Genomic DNA, 27,110 nt, shown 5'->3' with positions numbered 1-27,110 from the left:
TGAAGTCTAGTAGGCTACAACTGACTCCCACAGTTTACAGCATTTGAGATTTGTTTTCCTTGAGAAAATATGCCATGTATTGTACCTGATTTCCAAAATAATCAATACTGAATCGAAATCCAATCGAATTGCAAGCTTGTGAATCGAAATCGAATCGAATTCAATACCCAGCCCTACCACTGACCCAGAGGGAGCAGTTATCATTTATGAAACGGCATCACAAACAGTCTTTTCAACCACACAGAATCGTTATATCGGCGTTACAAATATTCAATTCACCACAGAAATACTGGGATATTAAACCGATGTCTATGGTAGCGATCAATATAGAGCAAATCCGCTTTTAAAAAGTAACGAAGTAACGATTACATGGTTACACCAGTAGGTGGCAGCAAGTGACTGTTAAATGTATTTGACATTGAATCATTCATTCAAGAGTTTTGTTCAAAAACGCAGATTCATCCAGTAATGAAACAAGTATTTATGAGTTTTTTTTTTAACATTCATTCTAATTAGCTGAACATTTAATTAAATTAAATAGACTAAAGCAGTTCATATTTTTTTCATAACCTCTAGTAATTTACATGTTATTTTATTAAGCTGTCTGTTCAGAATCGTAGGAGAATCGTGATCTCTGTTTGAGAGAAAAAAAAAAAAAAAAAAAAAAAAAATCATGATTGTCAATTCTTCCAGAATCGTGCAGCTCTACTGTGCGACTTTAACGGAGGCTGTTACCTGCGTATATCCTGCAGGGAGGAAGTAATCTCTCTCCCCACACATCGCTCGACTGCCCGGGGTCAGAGTCATCTACAGTGCAGAAGCAGAGAGGCGGGAGTGGGGAAGAAGGGGAAGGTTCAGGGTTCGAGAGGTGGATGGGAAGGAGGGACGGGAGAGCAGAGCACTGATTACACCCACAGGCTCCGCCCCTCAACTCAAATGACAAATCACAGCACAGGATTCAATGACTCCGGGATGAATATTAAGAGCCACAGATGACATCACAAACCTAAATCCATTCCCATCCAAAAAGCAGGACACATAAAAGTCTCAGCATAAGCTTACAAATTCACAATAAGCGTACTTCTTAAAATCTTGAATATTGGTTTTGTTTATATTAGTGTTGTTGTTGTTGATGATAACTGAAAACTAATAAAATAATTTTGAATAAAACTGAATAAAAATTGAATAAAACAAATATTAAATATAAACTTATTGTATTTCAGTTAGTTACAAAGGCAACATTTCTCATTTTAAAGCTTAAGTTACTAATATTACTAAGGCACATACAAAAAAATTAATAAAACAAACTAAAATAAAAAAATTTTATATATAATTTAAATCTTATTCAAAATATTGATAAATACTATTATAGTATTTTTTTTTGTAAGAGACATTTTTTAATCATGGTAATAAATCACAATATAGTTATTTTTGTAGGTAATTCAAAAAAAAAAAAAAAAAAAGGTAAATAATAATAAACTAATAACTATATATATTACACCCAATAATAATATTTTTTTATTGAAAAAAAATAAATAAAAAATATATACACTTATTTTTGAAAATGGCGGGTGTCTGTGTTTCGTGTGTTCGGCCAATCAGCGTACACTTACGTCACTGATAGTTCCTATAGTGCTGGTTTAGACCCGACTCAGAAGTAGGAGCCAATTTAGTTCCCCCAATAGGAGTTCCTAGAACTAAAATCGTTCCTAGTTCCTGCGGTGCGAACACGCCAAAATCTTCCGCCAATAGTTCTAGGAACTATGGAAATGTTCCTCTGATGCGAAAACCCCCTTTTGTCTTCACACGATGCAACTAACCACAGAGCTGGGACTAAAACAAGAGGTTTAGGCTCCATGTAAAGTAATGACAATATATTTGTATCATTCCCTTGTATGTCCCATGTTCTGAGTTTCTATTTGAGGGGAAACCTATTGTGTTTTTGAACGAGACCCGATCTATCGTCCATACATTCGATGAGGCTGGCTTGACTGTTACATAACACCCTCAAAAACCCCAAAAAAATAAAAAAATCCTCTAGTACAGCATGTCCAATAAAAACAAGTCCTAAAAGTGACAGGAAGGGGGCAGCAGTGAGACACAGATACAAACTACTAGAACTTTCACAGCTAATGCAAAACTGACCCGTGTCGGAGTCCCGCTCCTCGTTCCGGGGCGGACTGACGGTGAAGGAGAGCTTCCGTTTCATGGAAGACTTAGACTTTCCCTCTTTCCCCAGGATTTCACTCCGATCCAGCTTCGGAGTTTTGGCAAACGGAGAGATTTTCTCTTTACTCTGAGAGAAAGACAGAAACATACACCTCGATATTTAATGGAAGAACATACTATCAGTCAAAAACATGTTGTGTGAGTAGACTTTCAGACCTGTACCACAACTTCTACTCGTTTCACACAGTTGCAGACTCCTTGAAACAGTTGTGTTATGGTTATGGTTTATTATTATTTCTTATTTTTGTCTATTCTTTTAATTTACTTTTGTTTTTCTTTACTTTTTCCCCCCTCCTTGATGTGTATAAAAAAGTAAAAAGTAAAAGTAAACAAAAAAACTAAACAAAAAACATGTTTTGTGTAACCTAGTATGGACAAAGCCTTGATCTTAATATAATAAACGGTTTGTATAACAGCATAAACGCACTAAAAATAAAGATTAAGATCTTTTGAGCAGGTCCTATTGATTAAATGAAATATTCAACTATATATAAAAAAAACTAAATGTTTGGTAAACGGAGAGATTTTCTCTTTACTCTGAGAGAAAGACAGAAACATACACCTCGATATTTAATAGAAGAACATACTATCAGTCAGAAACATGTAATGTGTAGCGTAGTATGCACAAAGCCTTGATCTTAATATAATAAACGGTTTGTGTAACAGCGTAAACGCACTAAAAATAAGAGCTGGTCCTATTAATTAAATGAAATGTTCAACTATAAAATAAATAAATAAAAGAGCCACTGCCGACCCTAATGAAATTACTAGCAAGCGGTTAATTGTCCTGTCCTCGTCATATGAGAAATACACATAGGATTAAAAAAAAAAAAAAAAAAAATTATTTTAAGATGTAAATCATACTAGTTTTTATTTAGAACAACAAAATTATGATGGTTGAAAAAAAAAATTTTCAAATAAATATTTTAATTTTAAATATAATTTTAAATATAATAATAGTACTACTAATAATAATAAGTATTATTATTATTATAAAAAAAATTGTTGTTGCGATAATAATAATTATAATATTATTATATAATATATTATAATATAAATATTATTACATTACAACTTTTTTTATTCATAAATAGCTTACATCTTTTAACAGAGCTAAAAAAGGTGCTGGATAGAATATTCCGGAATGATCCGACTCACCTTCTTCCCCGCTGTCTTCTCCACCATGGCTCCATCTCGGTCCGATCCTGGTTTGGCCATGGTGCATCTTATGACTAGCTGTGGCAGCTACGGCTCACAGATTTCATCATGGGCCTGAAACACAAACATATGATGCAGATTAGAACTGATACAACACTGCATTTCAGTGACGAAACATTCGACTAAATATGAATACAAAAATGAACGTGTGACATTGGTGAACATAAAATATCATCCAATGTTACAATCATCCAATAAGCATCGGATACTGGAACCAAATTATATTAAGACTTACTTCATAATTTACTTTGTTCTGTGCTAAGATTCAAAAGTATCCAATTAGCAAATAATCAATGCATCTACTATATTTGATACATGTGCAATTCCAGATTGGAGCTTTAGTGTGAATATGGAGCCATAGATAAAATAAAAATAATATAAAATAATAAAATAAAATAAAACCCAATTTCCAGAAATGGTGAGAAAATGCAATAAAATAAAGATTTGTTAATTTTCTTGAACATTCATTTAACTGACAAAAGTGCAAAGACCATATTTCAGTGTCAGTGTTTTCAATGACCAACTTAATAATATTTTGTAAATATAAAGACATTTTGAAAGAAAGAAAATAAATTGTCCGCCAACAATTCTAATTCAATTTGTATACAAGAAAATACTGAGCATGTGCAGGTCGATTAATAATCATCAGCATTATGATTATTACTGAATATAGTTTTAGTAGTGAATATGATCATTTTGAGTATTATTACAATGCAAAACTGCTAATGGAACAAGAATCAACATTTTCCCACAAGACACTTAAAGCATAAATCTCAGGAACTGGAAGAAAAAAACAACCCCAAACTCAACTCTTGACAGCATTGAGGAGAAAATCTCGTCACGAACTAGAGAGACTCCTTTTCAAAAAGCTGCGGGTCCAAAAATACATTTAAAACGCAATCTGTCAGCGTAAACCTCTGGGTATGGAAACCAACTGTGGGATGGCAACAGTCATTCATCTCCGAAAGCCTCAGATCTGAAATTGTTCAGACAAGTCAGGAATAGTTTGGCAGTTCTCGACCCCGTTTGACATGTCAATTCAAAGTGCACCGAAAGCACAGAAGGCCACAGGAAATACAAGAAACCTTCCAGAAACACATTCTGAGGGTTCTGATTGGTTCTTAAACGTGACCGATAAACAAACATCCTGGCTGCTTGAACAAAAATAATATTCAGGAAAAGTCTAATGAGACGGGTGTGTGTTTGGAGCATGTGAGCTTTATTTTCCTGTTTCAGAGGTCATCCAGTGGGAACAGGACTTATGTTCAAGTCTGCTTCAATCCTTGACTGATTACAGCTCGTGTGTGCGATACATAATCAAAAACGACTGACAGAGATTACAACTAGTACTGTGGCGGTACCATCAGATGGTGATACCGCAGCACAGGTACTGTATGATTAACATCTGCATATATACCATGGCTAGGGTTAGGGTTAAACTGCCAGATGTATCGTAATACAGATCATTTGATAATTATCATCTCGTAATTTTTTTATAATTTTGTTGTAATAGCTTTTTGTGTAAATTTAGTTTAACAATTCAAACTAGATTAAAAAGTTTGGCGAGACAAACTTTAAGTTGGCTTGAGAAAGTTTGGACCAGAAAGTTTGAATTAAGTTTAAAGTAGTTTGAAGTTAGTAGTAGTTTGAAGTTTAAATTAGTTTAAAGTAGTTTGAAGTTTAAAGTAATTTGAAGTTTAAAGTAGTTTGATGTTTAAAGTAGATTAAAGTATAGTTTAAAGTACTTTAAAGTTGCTAGAGTGTTTCTAGTGGGTTGCTAAGGTGTTCTGGGTGGTTGCTAGGCAGTTGCTAGGGTGTTCTGGGTGGTTGCTATGGTGTTGCTAGGCGGTTGCTAGGGTGTTGGTATGGTATTATGGGTGGTTGCTACGGTGTTGCTAGGTGGTTGCTAGGGTATTTTGGGTGGTTGCAAGGGTGTTCTGTGACTGACAGAGATTACAACTAGTACTGTGGCGGTACCATCAGATGGTGATATCACAGCACAGTACTGTATGATTAACATCTGCATATACCATGGCTAGGGTAAGGGTTAAACTGGCAGATGTATCGTAATACAGATCATTATCATCATTTGTTTAACAATTCAGATAAAGCCTCCCTGTGCTGTAAGTAAATAGTCAGTCATGAAAAGTAACAAAAACATATTGCAAATCATAGCTAAAAATAAATACAATTAAAAAAAAAAGAGAGATATGAAATAAACATGGCTTTAAGGTCTATTCAGGTAATAGGCCTAGTACAGAAATTAAAGTAATCAAATGTACAATAACACTGGATAGTCTTCTTCGCAAAATGTAGATATAGAAAATAGAAAGAATATACAATCAAGAGCCGTGAGTGATTTTCTCTCATCTTTTGTTTTTTGATTAATATGACAGACGGCAGCAGGTTTATTAGGCTGCTGTCACTTTAAGAGCTTATGCACGGATCCAATATACTGTTACACAACATGCGTTTTCTGTCAACTATTTATTTTCCAAAACGAACTAGATTTACCTGAATACTCGGCAAGACAGACATTGTATGTATTTGACCGTTAAAATGCAATAAGCCACGAAACAATAAGTCAATTTGGTACTCGCAAGCTGTTTCAGTAGCACCTCACTGCAGTACACGAGATCCAGGGGGCGGAGTTGGATCCAGATTTAAGGGGTGGAGATTGGTAGGTTTAGGGGTGGGTTTAGGGATCAGGGGGTGGAGATTGGTAGGTTTAGGGGTGGGTTTAGGGATCAGGGGGTGGGGACGGGTAGGTTTAGGGGTGGGTTTAGGGATCAGGGGGTGGAGATGGGTAGGTTTAGGGGTGGGTTTAGGGATCAGGGGGTGGGGATGGGTAGGTTTAGGGATCAGGGGGTGGAGATGGGTAGGTTTAGGGATCAGGGGGTGGGGATGGGTAGGTTTAGGGGTGGGTTTAGGGATCAGGGGGTGGAGATGGGTAGGTTTAGGGGTGGGTTTAGGGATCAGGGGGTGGGGATGGGTAGGTTTAGGGGTGGGTTTAGGGATCAGGGGGTGGAGATGGGTAGGTTTAGGTATATGTAAGGTGGGAGGAGTTGGAGATCCAACTCCTCCCCCTGGATTTCGAGTTCTGCAGTGAGGACCATCTCAGCTGTTTGAGAGGTGGCTTTATATGAGCACCTCTTTTATAGATTAGTGGTGAGCGCGGTTTAGGTGTGAACGCAAAACCTGCAGGAATGACTAAAATTATGCACAATACATCATTTGTACCCCTTGTACATAAAAGGGGTTGTACACAAAAAGTACCCCTTGCCGAAATTCAGGTCAACACCAACACTGTTCATCCGGAGCGAATGAGACGAGTGAGTGAGTGAGCGGAGGCGGGTCGGGCGTGTCACCGTCGGAGAGAAGAGAGTGAGAATGACAAGCTGGTATCGGTGTATCAATACAGAAAAGGTTAAGATATTCCAGTATAGATATGTATCGAAGTATCGATATTTTTGACAACACTCATATCGAGAGCGATTCTTTTCACTGACAGCCAATCAGAACCGTCCTGTTTTAAAGCGACAAAAGACAAAACTGCAGTGCACTTAAAATAAACAGAACTATATTGTTCACTGGTGTGGACACTAATACTATTAAATAAATACAAAAAATAAATGCTATTTAATAATCAAAATGATCAGCAGCGCTGGTTCATTGAGGTACATGGTATATAAACATTTATGTGCACTAACTTGCATTAAAGAGTTTAGTAATAAAGCATTTATCTGCCTATATTTTTACTAAAACATCTTAATAATAATTTCCCAAAATAATAACAATACATTTTACACACAGCTGTATTGAAGTCACATTTGAGTTGACTGAAACATCTCCACTGTTGCTTTATGGCTACAGTAAACCACGAGTCTGTATATGTTTTTGCATCAACATAATCTAAAGAGCCTAAAGAACAAGGAGGCGTTTACATATCGTCTTTACATTTGTTCTGCAATTTCTCTCAAAGCAACAAACGAGAGAGTCAACAATTAGAGAGAGCATCTGACACTGGCGGCCGGGTCTCTTCTGGATGAAAAGCAAATCAGCAGAGACCCACAGACCTAAACAATACCTTCCCCGATAGACTCGTGATGCGAACAGATGAACACAGAGCAGAGGCTCCTGGGAAAGAACATTTCCACGACACCTGACACCCAGTGGGACCGAGTAAAAACCAGCTGAGTCACTCTCTCTGAGAAAAAAAGAGAGGCGGTGAGGAGAAAAGAGCTGCAGTGTCCGTGTGTGTGTGTGCATCATCAGTGTGGGACAAATGTGTTACAACTACACCACAAGATTTCCTGCGCTCAGTGTTTCAGCTTACAACCGTGACACACAGCCTCTTAAACCCAATAATCCATCCGTCTCTGAAGTTTCACTCTCAGCGAACAAGTTATAACGGGACTAGTAAGCTTTTTAAAACCAGTTTAAATCATGCTCAAACCAAACCCATTTAGAAATAAGCCAATGAGTTCGAACCGTTCAAACCAGTTTTTCAGACGAGTGCTTTTTATATGATCTCGATATAGCCAATGTTAACATTTTTAATTATTAGTAAACATTACAATTTCATAGCCTATATATTTGTGGATTCTCCGACACCGTTTTACCTTGCATAACCCAGAAGTCTCACTCATGCATGCATGGCACATTATTCATGCATTAATGCCGATAATTTAGACCTTTATCATTTGAGTAGTCTATAGATCTGAATCTGATTCCATTTAGATTAATTTATTTTACATTCAATTATAAATATAAAGGCCTAACAGTGCACCCTAATGACCAAATGATGACCACTTATTGAAAGGTAAAATCATTAATTCACCTGTAAAAAAGGCCTTAATTATAGCAAATTGATGTAAAAGGGCTTCACACTGTGCATGCAATAATAAAAGTAGCACTCAAAATCAACATTTATGACCCTCAAACACATAACCAGTAAACAATTTACCATAATTAACAACAAAGTTGTTTACAAGGGCAGCGCACGTTATTATCCTGCAATTGAAATGACGTGCACTGAAGAGGTTTTACTTCCCCAAAGCAAACCTACAGTACAGGCCAAAAGTTAATGTTTTTGACAGAAGTTTCTTCTGCTCATCAAGCCTGCATTTATTTGATCAAAAATACAGAAAAAAAATGTAATATTGTGATATATTATTACAATTTAAAATAACTGTTTTTCAATTTATTATACTTTAAATTATCATTTATTTCTGTGATGCAAAGCTGAATTTTCAGCATCATTACTCCAGTCTATCACATGATCCTTTAGAAATCATTCTAATATGATGATTCATTATCAAAGTTGGAAACAGGTCTGCTGCTTAATATTTTTTCATAACCTGTGATACTTTTTTAGGATACTTTGATGAATAAAAAGTAAAAAAATTATAAAAAAAAAAAAAAAAAAAAAAGCAGCAAATGTTTTAAAAATAGAAATCGTTTGTAACAACAATATTACTGTTAATAATATTACTGTTAACAATTACTGGTCAGTAATTTGAGGTCAGTAATTTTTTTTTTTTTTTTTTTTTTTAATAAATCAATACTTTTATTCTGCAAGGATGTGTTAAATTGATAAAAAGTGATAGTAAAGAAGATTTATATTATTAGAAAATATTTTTTTTATTTTGAATAAATGCAGCTCTTTTAACCTTTTATTCATCAAATATATTAGGCAGCAGAACTGTTTCCAACACTCATAATAAATCAGAATATTAGAATGATTTAAAGGATCATGTGATAGACTGGATGTCACATGTGACACTGAAGACTGGAGTAATGATGCTGAAAATTCAGCTTTGCATCACAGAAATAAATGATAATTTAAAGTATAATAAATTGAAAACCAATTATTTTAAATTGTAATAATATATCACAATATTACATTTTTTTTCTGTATTTTTGATCAAATAAATGCAGGCTTGATGAGCAGAAGAAACTTCTTTCAAAAACATTAAAAACAGTAATGTTTCCAAACTTTTGGCCTGTGCTGTATACTAAAGTCGTCTGCCCCTTCCATGTCTGACAACATCCGTTTTGAGATTTCACCCAAAAATGAAAAATTCAACACCAGGAAACAGCGTTCATTGTTTAGTGTGCACTCCCATGTAGTCGTCAGCATTAATATTTCATGGGTTTATTCCCTCTGAAGTTGTGTTATCATGAAAACCCTCACACATACACAGGCCTAGCATCACGAAGAGACGTAAACGAGCTCCGCAGTCACGATTACAACGCTCTGTTTACATCACCCGAGTCACAAAGCAACAATCAAGGTTATTCTGGAAAGTACACGCATGGAGGATCGTACCAGTGCAAGCAAACTGCCAACCATTTCAGTGAACTTTGGGGAGGCAAATGACTAGGTTTATTCCTGCCACCGAGACACGAGACGAAGGCAAAAACAGGCACGCAGGGGCCAGAGCCAGGGAATGGAAACACAAACAGAGCGCTCGAAACCCTCCAGCGTGTGACCTCGGACTGCCGTCTCCACTGGGACACCGGCAGTGGAACGACTGACGGCTCTGATTTATTCTCCCACCAGCCCCGACCAACAAAACCACCCAGTGTGGCATCACCACGTCTACAACGGCACAGGGCTTTGTGTGTCCTCCTGACCCCGGCACGGACAAATAAACAGCTTTGGAAAAGTGGGAAAAGGAAAGAAGAACAAATTTGATTAAATGGATTATTCCAATATTTGGACATCAGTTTAATTCAATATTAATGTGGTAAGTCAGGGATCATGCATTTCCCTCGCATTTGGAATTAAAATAGATTGTGAAACGTATTTAGGTGCACGTGTACGAGTATAAAGTCTTAAAAAAGCAGTTTTATGAAATAAAAGTGTTAAATAATATAACAAACGCTTTAAATTTGGAGACGGGAATCGTGGTCTTAACGTGATTATTAAACTTCAAAATGCAATGATTTAATTAAATAAATGAGCACTGCACGTTTCAAAGTAAAAATGTGGCGCTCTACAGGAATACTGCACGTGAACTGCATGATTTATTCCTTAGTTATTATTGGTATTTCTGGTTACACAAACCGTATCTGGCATTTAATTCAATGTAAACTCTTTTATCTTTTGTCTGAGCCGTCAGACTAAGAACATTATTTAACACATAATATTCAAAAATGTACATTTTATTAGTATCGGCACAATTTAAATGATATATAATTCTTAAATATAATATTTAAACGATAGAATATTTCAAAAAAACGTATTTCTTGTATTCTAACTAATCTGTCTAAATGTCTCCCTTTGTTAAAGGAAAACACATTATTTGATATATTTTTCATTGCGCCACATGTGCTTCCTTGGGAAAAACGTAAGCATCAAGGCCCTGTAAGTTCTTCTTCGTCTCTCATTTTGGACACGTCTTGCTCCGTGTTTTTGCATTACTTCATATTTCCATGTTGCTTTTTATGTTCAAATAGCGTAAATCAGTCCTCCTGTCCGCTGATATCTTGTGCAAATATATGTTTCCAGTACGGCGTTGAAGACCGAACGTAATCCAGCAGCACAGCGCTAAACAAACAACAGGAAAACTGCAATCAAATCTTCAGGGTAAACTGTTTACCAACGGCCAAATATTCTCTGAACAGACACAAAAGCTGCCGGGACTCGAGACACAAAGACAAATCAGAGCAGAGGCAATGCGTGCCACTTCCTTGGTGGCCATGAACATTAAAGGGATAGTTCACCCAAAAATGAAAACTCTAGTCAGTAATTACTCTCCCACATGTTGTTCCAAACCCCGTAAGACTTTCGTTCATCTTCAGAACACAAATGTGACCTTGGATCACGTCACCAGTCACATGTCGCACGGGTATATTTGCGGCAATAGCCAACAATACATTGCAAGGGTCAAAATTATCGATTTTTCTGTTATGCCAAAAATCATTAGGATATTAAGTAAAGATCATGTTCCATGAAGAAATTTTGTACATTTCCTACCGTAAATATATAAAACATTTATTTGTGTGAGTGAATGCAGCACAATCGCGAACATAAATGAACAACTTTAAAGGAGATTTTCTCAATGGTTTGATTTTTTTGCACCCTCAGAATCCAGATGTTCAATAGTTGTATCTCGGCCAAATATTGTCCTATCCTAACAAACCATACATCAATGCAAAGCTTATTTATTCAGCTTTCAGATGATGTATAAAGCTCAATTTCCACAAATTGACCCATGTGACTGGTTTTGTGGTCCAGGGTCACACATTAAGATATTTTTGATGAAATCTGAGAGCCGTCTCACTCCTCCATAGCCTTCTAGGTAATGGATATCTGCCATCCCAGAAAAGTTAGTAAAGACATCGTTAAAATAGTCCAAGTGACTCAACCTTAAGTTTATCATCAAGCGACGAGAATACTTTTTGTGCGCAAAAATAACGACTTCTGCGTGGGCATCTGACACATCGTGTAACAACATGAGGGGCGAGTAATTACTGACAAAACTTTCATTTTTGGGTGAACTAACCCTTTAAGGCCAGAAACAAGTTTGCCGGTGCAATCATGAATGCGAAAGAGAACGATCGATATATTGTTTTTTGTCATTTGAGCAGCACAGCTAAGGGATAGTATGCATTACACACAGTCACGGTACAACAAGTCAACCATTTAAGACAATTAATTTGATAACTTCTGCTTTGGGGAACTGCATGTTTGCTCAAAGTTTAGAGGATTGCATTAACCGTTTGAAATGCTTACAAGTTACACAATTTTACAAAAGGCAAGGATGGAAAACTACCTTTCTTCTTTATATTTCACCATTCTGAATAAAAAGACATCCACTTATGCTTCATGCATATCCAGTACTGTTTGTTTTTAGTCATGAGGGCGATCTAATTTGTTTAGTACTAGTTGATTGATGCTAATGTCCACTACAACACCTGTTACAACCACGTTGAATTAATTGCAGTCTGACACATTTCGGAGTACAAAAATAAGTTTGCAATAAGATACAAAAACGTAATCATTCACTCGCCATTCCAAACATCTTCATTCTCCTGTGGAACACAAAAGAAAATATTTAGAAAAATGTCTCTTTTGTCTATGCAATGAATGTCAATGGGGACCAATCAGTAGCTACGTCTGCATGCAACCAGATAATCCATTAGCAATTGGATTGATGGCTGAATCGAACTGAAAAGCCTTCGTGTAAACGCCTCAACTTCGATTAAAATTTTCGATTGGAAGGGGTGGTGTAGACCTGAAACAATCAAATTAAGCATGTAAACACTTGTGCTACCATTTCATTAATCAGATTTATATATGTAAAAAATAAAAATAAAACTTGAGCACATGCGTCATATTTTCACATCATCTTATGAATGTGTGCATATTAATTTATGTCCTACAAAATGGCCATTTATTTGCTAAAAATATTTGCTAAAAATGCTCTTCTGAAATATTTCAGCTTTCATTTTAGATATGACTTGAAGGTCATGAAGGGCACTGCATATGCACTTTTATTTTTGCAATGCATAAACATAAGTGAATCAGATTGACAGAAATCTCATAATCTGCTAATCAGATTGGATCAATTCCAAATGACAAAAATGTGAGCATGTTATCAGAGTGAAGAAAGAAAAGTGCAAGTAAAATGGCAGAATTGTCATAACTACTAAAGAATCTTTGAAATAGACAGTGACATTTCTGCGAGTGCCTGTATGATGCCGCACACACACACACACACACGGTACATATTATCCGTAGGAGTCCAAAATCCCCAAACCATTTATGTTCACATCTGCTATTTCATCAAATAGGAAAAAAAAAAAATTCATACCCCTGGACCATTTTTTAATAATAAAGGTGCTGCTTTCCTCAGCAGGCTCTGCAGTGCGATTCAACCTCTGCAATGCATCACAAGACAATAGAAAAAATACGGCTTCGTTTTAAAGTGACCCCATAGGTACACTACTTACTTGATGAATTTCTTTTATAAAACTAATATTAAAAACACAAAAATTCATTAAAAAGTGATTTTATTTAGCAAATTCGTTAAAAGGCCTCAGGTACTCAAGAGGGCAATAGAGATTCCTTCAGATGCCCGGGTCATTAAATCGGATGTGCTATTATTCCGGCATGCCTACGAACCGAAGGAAGTTTAACTAATTTAAACGAACTGGCTCAGCAGGATTATGCTCAAATTATTGCTCTGAAAGATAAACGTGAACGTAAAAGAAGATAACATATGCAATGGAGCCCTTTGCAGCAATGCTGAGAATGCAAAGCAAACTTGTGAACTGGGAATATCTTTTTAAATGGTTAATTTGTTCACATTGAGGATTCCTGACAAATCGGAGGTGTATAAAATCATGCATGAGTCACTGATGATTAATTTTATTGATCACACCCTTAGTTGGTCAGAACAAAAGTGGATGTTACTTGTTCAGACGACATTTTCCGGTGCAAATTCTTATGTTTGTCATACTTCCAAAAAGTATAATCTGTGATTGCGAATGCCAGTATCCACAATCGGATTCCCGACAATCGTAAGTGTATAAAATCATGCGTGAGTCACTGATGATTAATTTTATTGATAACGCATGCTATATTTCATCAGAGCTCCTGCTTGTACTCGACATTTTAAAGACGACGCAGAGCAATGCAACGTGAACCGCAACCCTTTCGGATCCAAAACTAAATGATAAGATTACAAAATCCAGAATAAAACCCTAAATTAAAAAAATTCATGTGCATAAAGACTAGGAATTTAATTGTGCAAGGCCCACAAAAAAATCTGCGCATAAAAAAAGAAAGCTTGTTATTCACAAAGTTTTATAAATTCACAATCCATTCCACACAATACTGCAGATTTTCCATAAAATCAGTGCAAAAATAAAGATAAACTCTGCAGTATGTATGAGTACAACAAGTGCTTTTTTGTGGAAATATTTCCATATTTACAGTGTAAATATCTTTCAAATATACATTCAGTACCATGGTATATTTCAAAGTAGCATGGTATATGATCCCTGTACCATAGCACTACCACTGCAGTGTTTTTATAATGTATAAAGTCACAGTTTGCACAATTACCCGACAAACGAAACGCTGGTGTTAGACAGAATTTTCCATTTACCGTGAAAGAAGAACATAATAGATTTGTAAGCTATTGTCTGATACAGTAAAGCACACGGTTTGCACAGAATACAGAACAAGAGGACCACAGTGAAAGCAATCATAGCACACGCAAATCTCTGTAATGCGGCCTCTGTTTACTTACGGAGGGGCTGGCTTTTGTCCGTCTATAAATACCGTAATAAACAACATGATTACTGCTGTTAGCACTAACATATTCACTTCTAGAAGGGCAGACCCAGAAACGACCTTCCCAAAATGCTTTGGATTACAAATGGACACGAGCGCACCACATATACAGGGGTCTGAAGCGTTCAACGGACAGCGCTATTGCTCGATATGCTTGGCATTTCACAGAGGAAGTGTTGCAACAGAGTTCAGCCGAGTGCTAAAGATCTGCTTGGTGATGCATTTGGAGTGATGGAAAGTGTTGTTTGTGTGAAAAGAGATGCAACAAAAGTGTGACGTCATGCCATCAGTCTGAGTTGGCGTTGTGCTAAATCGAATAGCATGCTATACCTACCAACCATGCTAAACGCAGCCACACTGCAGGTCTAGGTGTACAGGGGAGTAAAAAAAAAAGCAAAAAGCAAGAGGCCTTTGAAATGGCACGGCTCGAATGTTATTGCAAAGACACACACTCTTAAAAGTCCCGTGCATGAGTCACGGACAGCTGCTACAAATGAAAATCAGGAAACACATCGAGTAATGGATCCGGCAGACACACAGTAAAGCTTTATGTAACAGAAAGATACAATCATTCTCCTTCATGCTCTTCTGACTACATGCAGCAAAAGAGTGCTTTTCTTCATTTTATTTAAAGCTGCAGTCTGTAGTTTTCCCTCTTTGTCGCCATCTCTGTTCAAAATCTGCTACTGCAGTTATTCGCGGAATTGCGTATCAACTTTACGTGGGTTGTGTCTCGGCACGGCACAGCGCGGATTAATCCAATGTTTTGAGGAGAATGTGCGGCGGTCAGTCGCATTATAAAAACACTGCAGTGTAGTGTTGCACGGTGCACCGATACTTCAAAAGTATCGCGATTCTTGGAAATGAAAAACGTCACGATACCTAAATTTATTAGTATCGATACTTCTAAGAATGACCGCGTTCCAGATTTGTAAGGCCGGCGACACACTGGCTGCGTGGCTTGAACGTCTCAGCTGCGTGGCGTGTCCGTTTTTATTTCAGCTCCCATGTTAAGAGCTAACACACTGCCTGCGTGACACGCGCGGAAAACGCGTGCATGCTAGAATAGAACCGACGGCTATTTTTCACGCGACACGCAAGCGTGTTGGAATCGTTTCCAGGCAAAATAGAATAGGAAAAGATGTTTCTACGTCATTTTGACACGAATGCATATTAATAAATGACATTTTGATGTTTGAAAGTCTAGGTTTTGACATGAATGCTATGGAAACTTGTTTCCGCCACAAAATAAAACATTTTAAAAGATAATTGCGACTTTTTATCTCACAATTGCGAGTTTACATCTCGCAATTCTGACTTTATTTCTCAGAATTGCGAGATATAAAGTCAGAATTGCGTGAAATAAAGTCACAATTGCGTGTTATAAAGTCAAAATTGCGAGATATAAAGTCAGAATTGCGTGTTATAAAGTCAGAATTGCGAGATATAAAGTCAGAATTGCGTGTTATAAAGTCAGAATTGCGTGTTATAAAGTCAGAATTGCAAGATATAAAGTCAGAATTGCGTGTTATAAAGTCAGAATTGCGAGATATAAAGTCAGAATTCTGACTTTTTTTCTCGCAATTGCGACTTTATAATATCACGCAATTCTGACTTTATAACACGCAATTGCGAGTTTATATCTCGCAATTCTGACATCTTTTCTCAGAATTGTGAGATATAAAGTCCAATTCTAAGGGAAAAAATAAGAAAAGGCTATTCTGTAGCCTATTTTAGCGTCAACACTGCCGACGTTGTCTTTGCTGCTATATATTTATGTTTAACATGAAGTATAGGCCTTCCACAACTCTCTCCCCATATGTCAAATATATCACCAATGAGGCTTATCATACGTTACCAATATTAAACATTGTTTAATATAACCGCTGTTCAAATTTTTATTGAAAGTTCATAATCAAGATAAAGTTATTACCGGTAACTCTTATGTTTCTTATGATAACTGAGATAATGCTGCTAAATTTATAATTTTTTTACCTTGAATGTCATTGCCCTAATTTATTTTTTATATTTTGATATTTCATATTTTGTTCAAATGTTTAATATATCTGCTGTTCATATGTTCATTTATTAGTGTGTTAAATGATTAGAATGTTGTCCCGGTTTTAAAATAAAGCACAGCAATGATATTTGAGAGAGTTTCTCCCTTTTCAGGAAAAGTATCGAAATCGCAATTCTTGACTTGGTATCGGTATCGAAACAATAATTTTGGTATCGTGACAACACTAGTGCAGTGGTAGTGCTATGGTACAGGGATCATATACTATGCTACTTTGAAATATACCATGGTACTGAATGTATATTTGAAAGATATTTACACTGTAAATATGGAAGAATATGATCAAATTTCCACACAAAAAAAGCACTGGTACTCATACATACTGCAGAGTTTATCTTTATTTTTGCACTAAATCTGCAGTATTGTGTGGAATGGATTGTGAATGTCGTCTGAACAAGTAACATCCACTTTTGTTCTGACCAACTAAGGGGAAAAAGGCATTGCAGTAAATCGCGCTGATTAAATCTAACGATCGCTTATCATATCGCGTCAAACCGTGCAAATTATACGCGTGTTCTCAAATTGTTAATGTCAACAACATAAGCATTGCGTGACTACATTTAATGCCCTTCCGATATTATTCTTGTTTTCGCATGAGTCTCTTTTTTTTCCGAAGTCCGAAGTCTTTTGCATTTTACTAGTCTATAAATCACCACCTCCAACATCCTCACACTCATAGCCTACTAGCCGAGACGCCTTCTTTATGCGTACAGATGTGACGTAATGACGCAAAGACAAGCTCGAATTTCCAGCGGAAATCCACCAGTACCACTGGAATTAAAAACATTATTACAAGCTTAAACGTCAAACATCACATTAAATAACTGTAATATTACAATGACTTAAACATCCGAGTTGATTGTACTTCATATATTTATTACCAGTATGAGCTCTTCACCAAAAAGGAGGTTTGTAAGATATACTTTGGGGACAAATTTGTTTTCAGAAGTGAGCTAAACCCAAGTAAACCCACCTACACACACACACACACACACACACACACACACACACGTTGGACGGCATGTGAACAGGGCCGCGTGGAACACAGTAACCTGAACTAGCGACTGCAGAGGAGGGCAGACATGCTAAGAATAGAGTTTCTACACACAGCATGAGCTCACAGCGCACATGTGGATGCTATAAAATGTGTATTTTGAAGTGCAGTAGTAGTGAATAAGCACTAATCTAAGAGTGTGTGGGTCTAAACGAGACGTCGACCCAGTCATACTTGCGAGGGGAATTTTTACAATGTGACATTTTTTTTTAAATGTGAATGACGTCGTGTTCTCAGTTTCATATTCAAAATTACAAATACACGTATATGAAAATCTGAAACAATCATGTATAATATACATAATCACACATTCAGGGTTGCTGTTAATATTTTATCTGACATTAGAATATATAATGCGTAATCCTATTATTTATAGAGAAACAAATAATGTGTAATATTAAAGTAAAACTAAATAACTTACATAAACAACCTTCCAAGGTTGTCAAAAGACAATGCTATTGAATAATGTTAATATTGTCACATTGATCCAAGTAATTCCAACATTTTATTCTTGTTGAAAATTCTGCTTCATTAGTGAAAATGTAAAATGAGTTGCAAATCCAGATCCAAGGTTTAACTAATTGATATGTATTGTAATGCGGTAACACTTAATTCAAATGAGTTAAGGCATAGACAATACTTAGCCTAATACTTTGTTCAGCATTTATTAATCTGGGTTAAGTAGACTTTTCTACATCTAATAATACAAAAGTTGTATAAATTAACATTAAAGGTTGGTGAACAAATATGAATTATAATGAACAATAGTAGGTTTATAAACAACATTAACTGATGATGATTAATGATGTAAAGAATATGAGTTCAAGACAACTAATGCATGAGCTAATATTAAAAAATGTAACCTTATTGTGAAGCGAGTAAAACTCAGGTTTATGCCTTTTATAGTTTAATCTAAACTGAAAAAAATTATTTGTTTGTACGTTTTGTACGTTTTTAAATAGACAAAAAAAGTAAAGTTTTTTAAATAATCAAGTAAAATATACATGATTTCTTCAATTTATCCTGAAAAAAATGTATAACTAATTGTCTGCAGTGCTTTGGGAGCATTTTTCTGAGTTTCCTAGTTAAAATTTGGACATGAACGCCCTCTCAAGTCGTATTTACCACACATTTTAATACCCAAGTTCCCGGGTTGGGCAGGGCATAAAGAATGGTGACGATGTTACGCTAAACATAATGTTAATACAAAAGCCAACGGACCGATTTTCCCAATAGATAGGAAAGAATAAACCTGGTGTCCTCCATGATTCCCATTCTTTCCGACAACAACGCACTTGAATGAGACGAGCTCACAATCACGACTTCAAAAGTGGTAGGGAATTTCTGATAGCATGTAAAAGGCAGCATTAGATCTCTAGTGCGGTTTTAAATGTGAAGTCAAGCTGTGATTGGCTACTGCTGAAGGTCACATGACTACACCATGCTTCCAATTACAGGAAAGCATTTTCCATTCAGGCATTTACCAACACACACACACTAAAACATGAACACAACTCCCACACAGAGACTCCCGTCCTCTCCATCTCACGTTATTTTACAGTGTATAAGTGCATGAATCACACACAGAATATTATACACAAAATGAAAAATGTGCAAAAGAGATTTCAGAGCATCTTTAGGGAAACCGAGAGTTGCAAACACACTCATACACGCCTTGCGAGCTTTCATAAAAACGATATAGGCTGCTCAGGCCCGACCGCTGTAACAACATTGTCTGAATGGCCCGCTGTCATTGGCCCAGTAAATCTGCTCCCCTTCCCCCAACCTTCTGCTGAAATCATACATCAAATAAAAAAAATTAAAAGATAAAAATACTACAACAACAAGAGCTCCACACAACTGTGGCTCGTAATCCCTGATCAACACAAACAACATCCGCAGCACAACCTCAAGAGTGACACAACTGTACATCAGTACTCAATACACCACAGTCGAAATATGTCTGTGCCATAAAAACATTTCCTTATTGTTTATTGATTCTAAAACACTTGAGAATTTTGTAATCAGTCGCCAAATGGAATAAATACACTGAAGACACACGCACGAACACACAACTATACATTGATGTTTTTGTTTTTTAAGTGACTAATTAAAAATGCTCTAAGTAAAGGATCATGTTTACGTTCGTGTCGGGGTCCTGATCACCCTGTCGGGGTTTATTCTGTGATAACAACTGGCTGGATGTACATTATCCCACTTATTACATGGCCACTTGCCACATAAGTAAATAATTAGACATCGAAATATTTTATTGGCTCTTTAAATGGAAAGCTTCCACGGAGAGAGCAAGCAGCAAGTTCAAACTAGACGGACATTTAAGGGATACGGGACAGTCATACCACTTATAACACAGTATTTCACCACATGAATAATTATAGGGAGAAGAAATATTGATATGAAACGGATTTAAAATTGTACCTGTTTGTCATCGTATAATCAATTACAGTGTACAAAACAATAGGTGCAAAATGGCAGCAGCTGCGTTTGTATGAAACAAGAGAGAGAGAGCGTGTGCACAATACCGGTGTGGTGAACAAATGAGTCCTACTGAAGAGATGAGTCCGAGCGTAGGACCCAAGCAATCGGATTGGGTCAAAGCAGGTTTTATGGGTAATCGCTTTAGTGCCTGGTTACAAATCATACAAAATCACTTTATTATAGAAGACGTTTGTACTGCGTTATAACGAGTCATTAATGTAATAAACATTTCTCATTGTTAGTGTGTTTTTTAGTTAGCTTAGATAGTAGCATAGCATACAGCTAACGTTATCCGATGATCGTGCTAACTGAGCTTATACTGCCTTACCGTATTCACAGCAATTCGTAATGCAATTGTAATTATGTCATTATTTTTTATCGTAATAATCAGCACAATATGTTACAAGTACACTTTTATTAAATTAAAAGAACCATTAAAAAAAAAAAAGTTTATTTGTGTATATTACAATTTTTCTTATTAACAGTTTAGACGGCTCACGTTAGCTACAAGTTATCGCAGGGAAACAGATTTAGATCAGGCATACTACTGGCATACAATTGGGGTCCTAAGCTCGGACTCATCTCTTCAGTAGGACTCATTTGTTCACCACACCGGATGACATAATTAAATAACTGTACACAAAATATTGATTTGACTGCGTTTTAATATTTTATTAGCTGACCAAATGCAAAACTTCCACGAGGAAAAAACTTTCCCAGACCTAGAAAGCATAAAGCACCGGCTTTCATTAACCCGGATGAGCCTGTGTTTTCTGGTTTTAGCGGTTGTTATCGGGAAATAACATACCGTGCGATTGCAAGATTGACCAATCAGAATCAAGTATTCCACAGAGCCGTGTAAAAAAGCAGATATAACTATATAGTAGGCGAAAAACAGTATGTGAGAGGAGTAGTATGTCCGAATTCAAAGAATCATAAAACGGTACACTGAAAACAAATGTGTTTCGAAATAACTTTCACTCAGAAATTGCCAGTAAATTTCACATTGGTGAAATTTCAATTCACCAACCAATGGAAGTTTGATCAGAAAACTGATCAGAGAGAAATCACTAGCGAGATCGCAAAACGAACATGATTTGTAGGCATTTGTGTTGTTTACTTACAGATTAAAAACCTAAGCATCGATGTTTTACCACAGTTTTACAATAATTAGTGATCATAATGAACTAATCTGAGTCAAGATTGCACATTAGACACAGAAATAAAGTGGTATTTATCGTTATTTTACAAATGACAGAGGGCGCACGTACGTACTCATTCAGTCGCGTCTGTTTCTGTTTATTTGTAGTCACAGGACAGCAAGAATTTAGCAAGAATGATCATTTCTACACATTTTCCACCAAAAATGCGACTTTAGCACGCTCTCCAGTGACAGTCCCAATACATACACTTCTATTTTCAGTCAGAGAAACAGAGGAAGCTCCTGAAAAACCTGGAGTTGCTGACATGCGGAGCTAAATATGAATGTCAGACAGTCCGGTATAAAGAGACGAGACGTACTGACTAGGGTTGCAAAATTCTGGGAATTTTCAAAGATGGAAACTTTCCATGGGAATTAATGGGAATTTAAGGGAATTAACAGGAATTTATGGGAATAAACGGGAATAAACTGGGAATTATCAAAGTTGAAGGTTGGCTCTTCATAGGGAACTTAAATATAGTTGAGGAAAGTATATTTTAGCATAATCTTGACTAAAACAAACAGATGCCATTCAAATACACTTGAATATCCATGCCATTCCTCAAATCACATAGCACACTGCTTACTGCATGGCTACTGAGACCACACACCCTACTGGCACTGTGCATGCCTCCATCACATGTACAGAAGCCCAAAGCACAAGACTATTGAAGGCACACATTTGAGCCTGTGGACTAAACAAAGTGAAGTAAGTTTTGATGATATTATGGGGAAATATATTTATTAAATGTTTAAATTGCAAATATCACATACAAATGTATTCATCTAGTAGATAGCAAGCTGATAAGTTAGATGCTGAATAAGCAGTGCAGAAGTCAACTAGAGCAGTGCAGCCCCCCTTAAAGTTTGACAAGTTCATATATCAATATTCTAACGAATAGAAATAACCTTAAATAATGTATCTATCCGTCTCTTATGTGTATTGTGTACAGTTACTTTCAGAGTGGACGCGCAAGCGGTTGCCGTGGTAATGAATATTTCCAAAATTCCCCAGCTTAACTTCCCATGGAAATTTACCAGAAACTTTCTGGAAATTTACCGGAAATTTTCCGCCCCTTTGCAACCCTAGTACTGATAGATAAAATAATAAATACACGATTGTGATGGCCTATTATGCATATGCATTATAACTGGCCAAAACAAGTCATCTGATCAAGAGCGTACTTATGAAACCTTAAAGGGCACCTATTATGCAAAATTCAACATAATTTGAACATAAATGTGTGTTGGCAGAGTGTGTACACAGCCACCCTATAACGATAAAAATCCACCAAGTGCTTTTTTTTAAATCCCCATAAATCATAAGCACTGTCTCAGAACGAGCTGTATCTCAGATTCGGGGCAATGTGACGTCACTTTGCACAGGCCCCTCCCACGACTGTTGATTGACACTGCAGTTTGAGCATAGACCCGCCCTGAGTGAGCTGGACACAGTCCGCCATTGTTTCCACGCTTGAGCAGCTGTAGACAAGAATGTCTCCTAAGCGATTGAGGTGTTTTGTTGTTGGATGTAAGAATGAACTTAGTCTTCATTTACTCTCGTTGTTACTCGAGGATGGATCTGTACTGTTCGTGATCCAGCTTACGGTCTTCAGAGCGACAGGCCTAACGTTACTGACCACGGCAGAAATGAAAGTGAGAGCGCGCACTTTATGACAGCTCATCCAGTCGTGGATATACAGTTTACCAGTTGATTAAGCACCCACTGAAAAGGTGTGTATTTGTTTACTGTTAGTTGTAACGAGTGTCTTGTGTATTTCGCTGCGTATGTTCAATGATAATGAAAGGGAGAGTGAGAGAGTTTATGGATAAGACTTTAATGCGCACTTATATACTGTGTTTATTCGGCTCTTACAGTGATTTTCTGGAGTAAAACTAAGGCTTCATCTTTCGTGTGAGGTACAATAAACTTAATTGAACTCATCAGTATATTTTGGTCATCATTCGGACGGAGTCTGCTACAGCAGGCTTGTATTAATAGTGGATAAAAGCAGATGACTAACCGTAATTAAACTAAACTATACCTGTTCTATCTCCATACAGCATATATTCTCTGGCTCTGTGGGCATTATTGTCCGACTCCGAGTCGAAATGAACACCGCAACTGAGAGTTTCTGTTCTGATATTATCAGATGAGATTGTCCTGGCTCTGAGCGCGAGCTCGTGAGGCTCCGTCCCCTGCGCCGTGCAGCAGCAGTTCATTTGCATTTAAAGGGATACACACTAAAATGGCGCGTTTTTCTGAGCCCCCCAAAAATGACAATTGAAACATGCTGTAAAAAATTATCTGTTGGGTATTTTGAGCTAAAACTTCACATACACACTCTGGGGACATCAGAGGCTTATTTTACATCTTGTGAAAAGGGGCATAATAGGTGCCCTTTAAAATGTTACCTACACAAGCCCTTATTCGCATGGGATTAGTATTACCTGGTGACCTCTAGTAATTTGTAATAATTGCGGAGGTTGTCTGTGATCTTAATCCCGTGCGAATCGGCCATGTCTGTAATTTGTCAAGTAAAAATTCCCTGCAAATGACCTACCATATTTCGCCGAACACCGAGGAAATTCAGACGTGGGGGGATCATTTCTAAATCACACTTGGTCCCCAGTTAATACTAATCCCGTGCGAATAGGGCTATAGACATCTTATGATGTTTTGAAACAGTTTTTGCAGTTCTCTTTTCTACAACATTCAACCTTATTAACTAAAAATGATATAAATGCACCAATTAAAACTCATCCAACAATGCCAAAGGCAAATAATAAAATGAAACTGTATGATGCATAGTTCAGATAGCAAAACAAACAGGCTATTCAACATTTAAAAAGGAGAAAATGCTTCCCGTATTTTTTTCGTTGACATCAAAGAGTGTGCAGAAAGAAGAAGAAAAAGCAGCAATTTATGATTATATTGTTGACAAATGAGTTTGAATGAAGCAAAATTGCATTACTAGAGTTACTACCTGACCGCGAGTCTTTGCCAAAGCACTGTGCACAGGGGAAGCAAAGGGTTAACTGACAGAAAACCGAGCGCTGAACTTCCTGATCGGAGGGCATCTGAGAAAGCTTTAAGAAGCCCGTGGCCTGCTGCTCAGTATGTAGGTTAATGACCACAGATACCCACGCCACACAGAACAATGCACCTTTTACTGCAGATTACACAGCGACAGGGGGGTCGGCCGGCAAGCCGAAGCGAGGTGGAAACTGGAATGACGGGGGAACGGTGGAGAGAGAGAGAGAGAGAGAGAGAGAGAGAGAGAGAGAGAGAGAGAGAGAGAGAGAGAGAGAGAGAGAGAGAGAGAGAGAGAGAGAGAGAGAGAGAGAGAGAGAGAGAGAGAGAGGGATTAGCGCACAGGCTAGTAGATGAGTGTTGGTCTTGCTGTGGTTGTGTGGTTATAATCAGCTTCCTACTAGAGGTCAGGCTGATTACACGTCGAACTGTACAGAGAGGCTCAGACAGACAGAAACAGAGACGGGGAGCATCATTTGGGAAGGGAATTTAATAATTCTGTCTCCGATTCAGGTTCCTTAATAAACAATGTACAATGATTTAAAAATATGACGTGTTATTTTACATTTCACTACTTCAAGTGAAAACCACTGTGAGTGGCTCTTACCTGAAAAACCTGAACAACACTGTTTCGTTTGTATGTTTGTTCTATTGCTCATAATTTAATTATTTGCTCTCATTTGTTTAATTATATCTAAGTGTTGTTTACTTGTCTTTAATAATATTTTAAGTTTATATTAGTTCGTTTGCATCAAGTTTGTAGCTGTGGTATCAAAATTGGAATAACATTTTATGAAAATGTATTTATTTATTAGTTTTTTTGTGGTGGGACGACAAGTTTAAAAAAAATTTTTTTACAAGAATCAATTAAAAATAACTAATTCATACTTAGCTTAGCGATTTGGGGGAAAAAAATAGATGTTTCGGTAACATTTTACACGTTAGTACATGTAATTATAGTAATAACAGTAAATTATGTACAACTACAACTAACCCTAAACCAAACCCTAACCGTAACTCTAAAATAAGAGCATGTCATTAATATTACGCAGCACTTATACGAGTAAGTACAATTTAACTACTTCACCTTAAAATAAAGTAACCGATTTTTCTGATTAAAACTGAATTAAAAAAAGATTTGCAGTCAAAAAAATTGTGCAAGTATATCCAAATGACATTAAAATATGACTTACAATGCTTTTGTTAGTATTATTATTAATTTATTGTAACTAAAAAAAATATTAAATATTACAGTAATATTAGTATTGTAATTTTACAATTGTTAAAATGTAACTACTTTTCATTTATTACAAGTATAGATGACACAATAAAACAAAGTTACAAATAAAGTAAGGTCTAACAGTAGTATTCAGGTACAGAAATGTGTCAAATTAAAGTTGCAATTAACTGTAAAATAACACTAATCTATATTTCACTTGTACAGTGAACACTATAATCTTTGGTAAAGCTGAGTTTTTATTGTTTGATTAATGTTAAAGACATATACAGGAGCAGCCACAGTGCCACGTTTCACTCTGAAACATGCAGCGCATTTATTTATTTAATTGAATCGCAGGCTTTGTGGTTTGATAATTGCACTAAGCCATATCATGACTTCGCTATTATTTAGATGAATCATGCAGCTTGGTGAAATTGTGAATATCGTAATGATTTTGATGTGCTTTTCATTTCGCCATTAAAGTTTCAATGAATCAATTCTTAAACTACATTCACTAAGAAACATCCACAACTTTTCATATATGAAATGTTATAGTAAAAGAAAGACACTGGAAAATATTCTTGTTTATATTACTATGCATTTTAAATTAAGTCAACATAAATAAACATTGTTGAGTTAAAAATAGTCTTTGTAAACTATTTTTTACTGCCTTTTAATTCTTGCATTAAATATTTTACTGAATATACACAGAAAATAGTGGTAAACCTGTCTTTTTAAACTATTTTTTACTGCCTTTTAATTCTCGCATTAAATATTTTACTGAATATACACAGAAAATAGTGGTAAACCTGTCTTTGTAAACAATTTTTTACTGCCTTTTAATTCTCGCATTAAATATTTTACTGAATATACACAGAAAATAGTGGTAAACCTGTCTTTTTAAACTATTTTTTACTGCCTTTTAATTCTCGCATTAAATATTTTACTGAATATACACAGAAAATAGTGGTAAACCTCTCTTTTTAAACTATTTTTTACTGCCTTTTAATTCTCGCATTAAATATTTTACTGAATATACACAGAAAATAGTGGTAAACCTGTCTTTGTAAACAATTTTTTACTGCCTTTTAATTCTTGCATTAAATATTTTACTGAATATACACAGAAAATAGTGGTAAACCCGTCTTTGTAAACAATTTTTTACTGCCTTTTAATTCTTGCATTAAATATTTTACTGAATATACACAGAAAATAGTGGTAAACCTGTCTTTTTAAACTATTTTTTACTGCCTTTTAATTCTCGCATT

The 27,110-nt window shown here is 36.2% G+C and overlaps 1 protein-coding gene across 2 annotated transcripts in view; it reads right to left on the bottom strand.

Annotated features, from left to right (window-relative positions):
* Window positions 1-27,110, bottom strand: part of ankrd12 (ankyrin repeat domain 12) — a 61,722-nt gene that overhangs the window by 14,295 nt on the left and 20,317 nt on the right. The window contains exons 2-4 of one of the 2 annotated variants that reach the window (XM_084411239.1): window positions 3,388-3,501; window positions 2,146-2,296; window positions 736-807 (exon numbers count right to left, since the gene is read on the bottom strand). In XM_084411239.1, the coding sequence (XP_084267365.1) occupies window positions 736-807; window positions 2,146-2,296; window positions 3,388-3,447 (283 nt within the window). In that variant the 5' untranslated portion in view covers window positions 3,448-3,501. The remainder of the gene's footprint in view (window positions 1-735; window positions 808-2,145; window positions 2,297-3,387; window positions 3,502-27,110) is intronic. The other variant, XM_084411240.1, reaches the window with a different exon arrangement.

The sequence above is a fragment of the Rutilus rutilus genome (assembly GCF_951802725.1).
Source record: "Rutilus rutilus genome assembly, chromosome: 6".
Classification (NCBI taxonomy): Eukaryota; Metazoa; Chordata; class Actinopteri; order Cypriniformes; family Leuciscidae; genus Rutilus; species Rutilus rutilus.
This window is presented reverse-complemented; position numbering and strand designations above follow the sequence as displayed.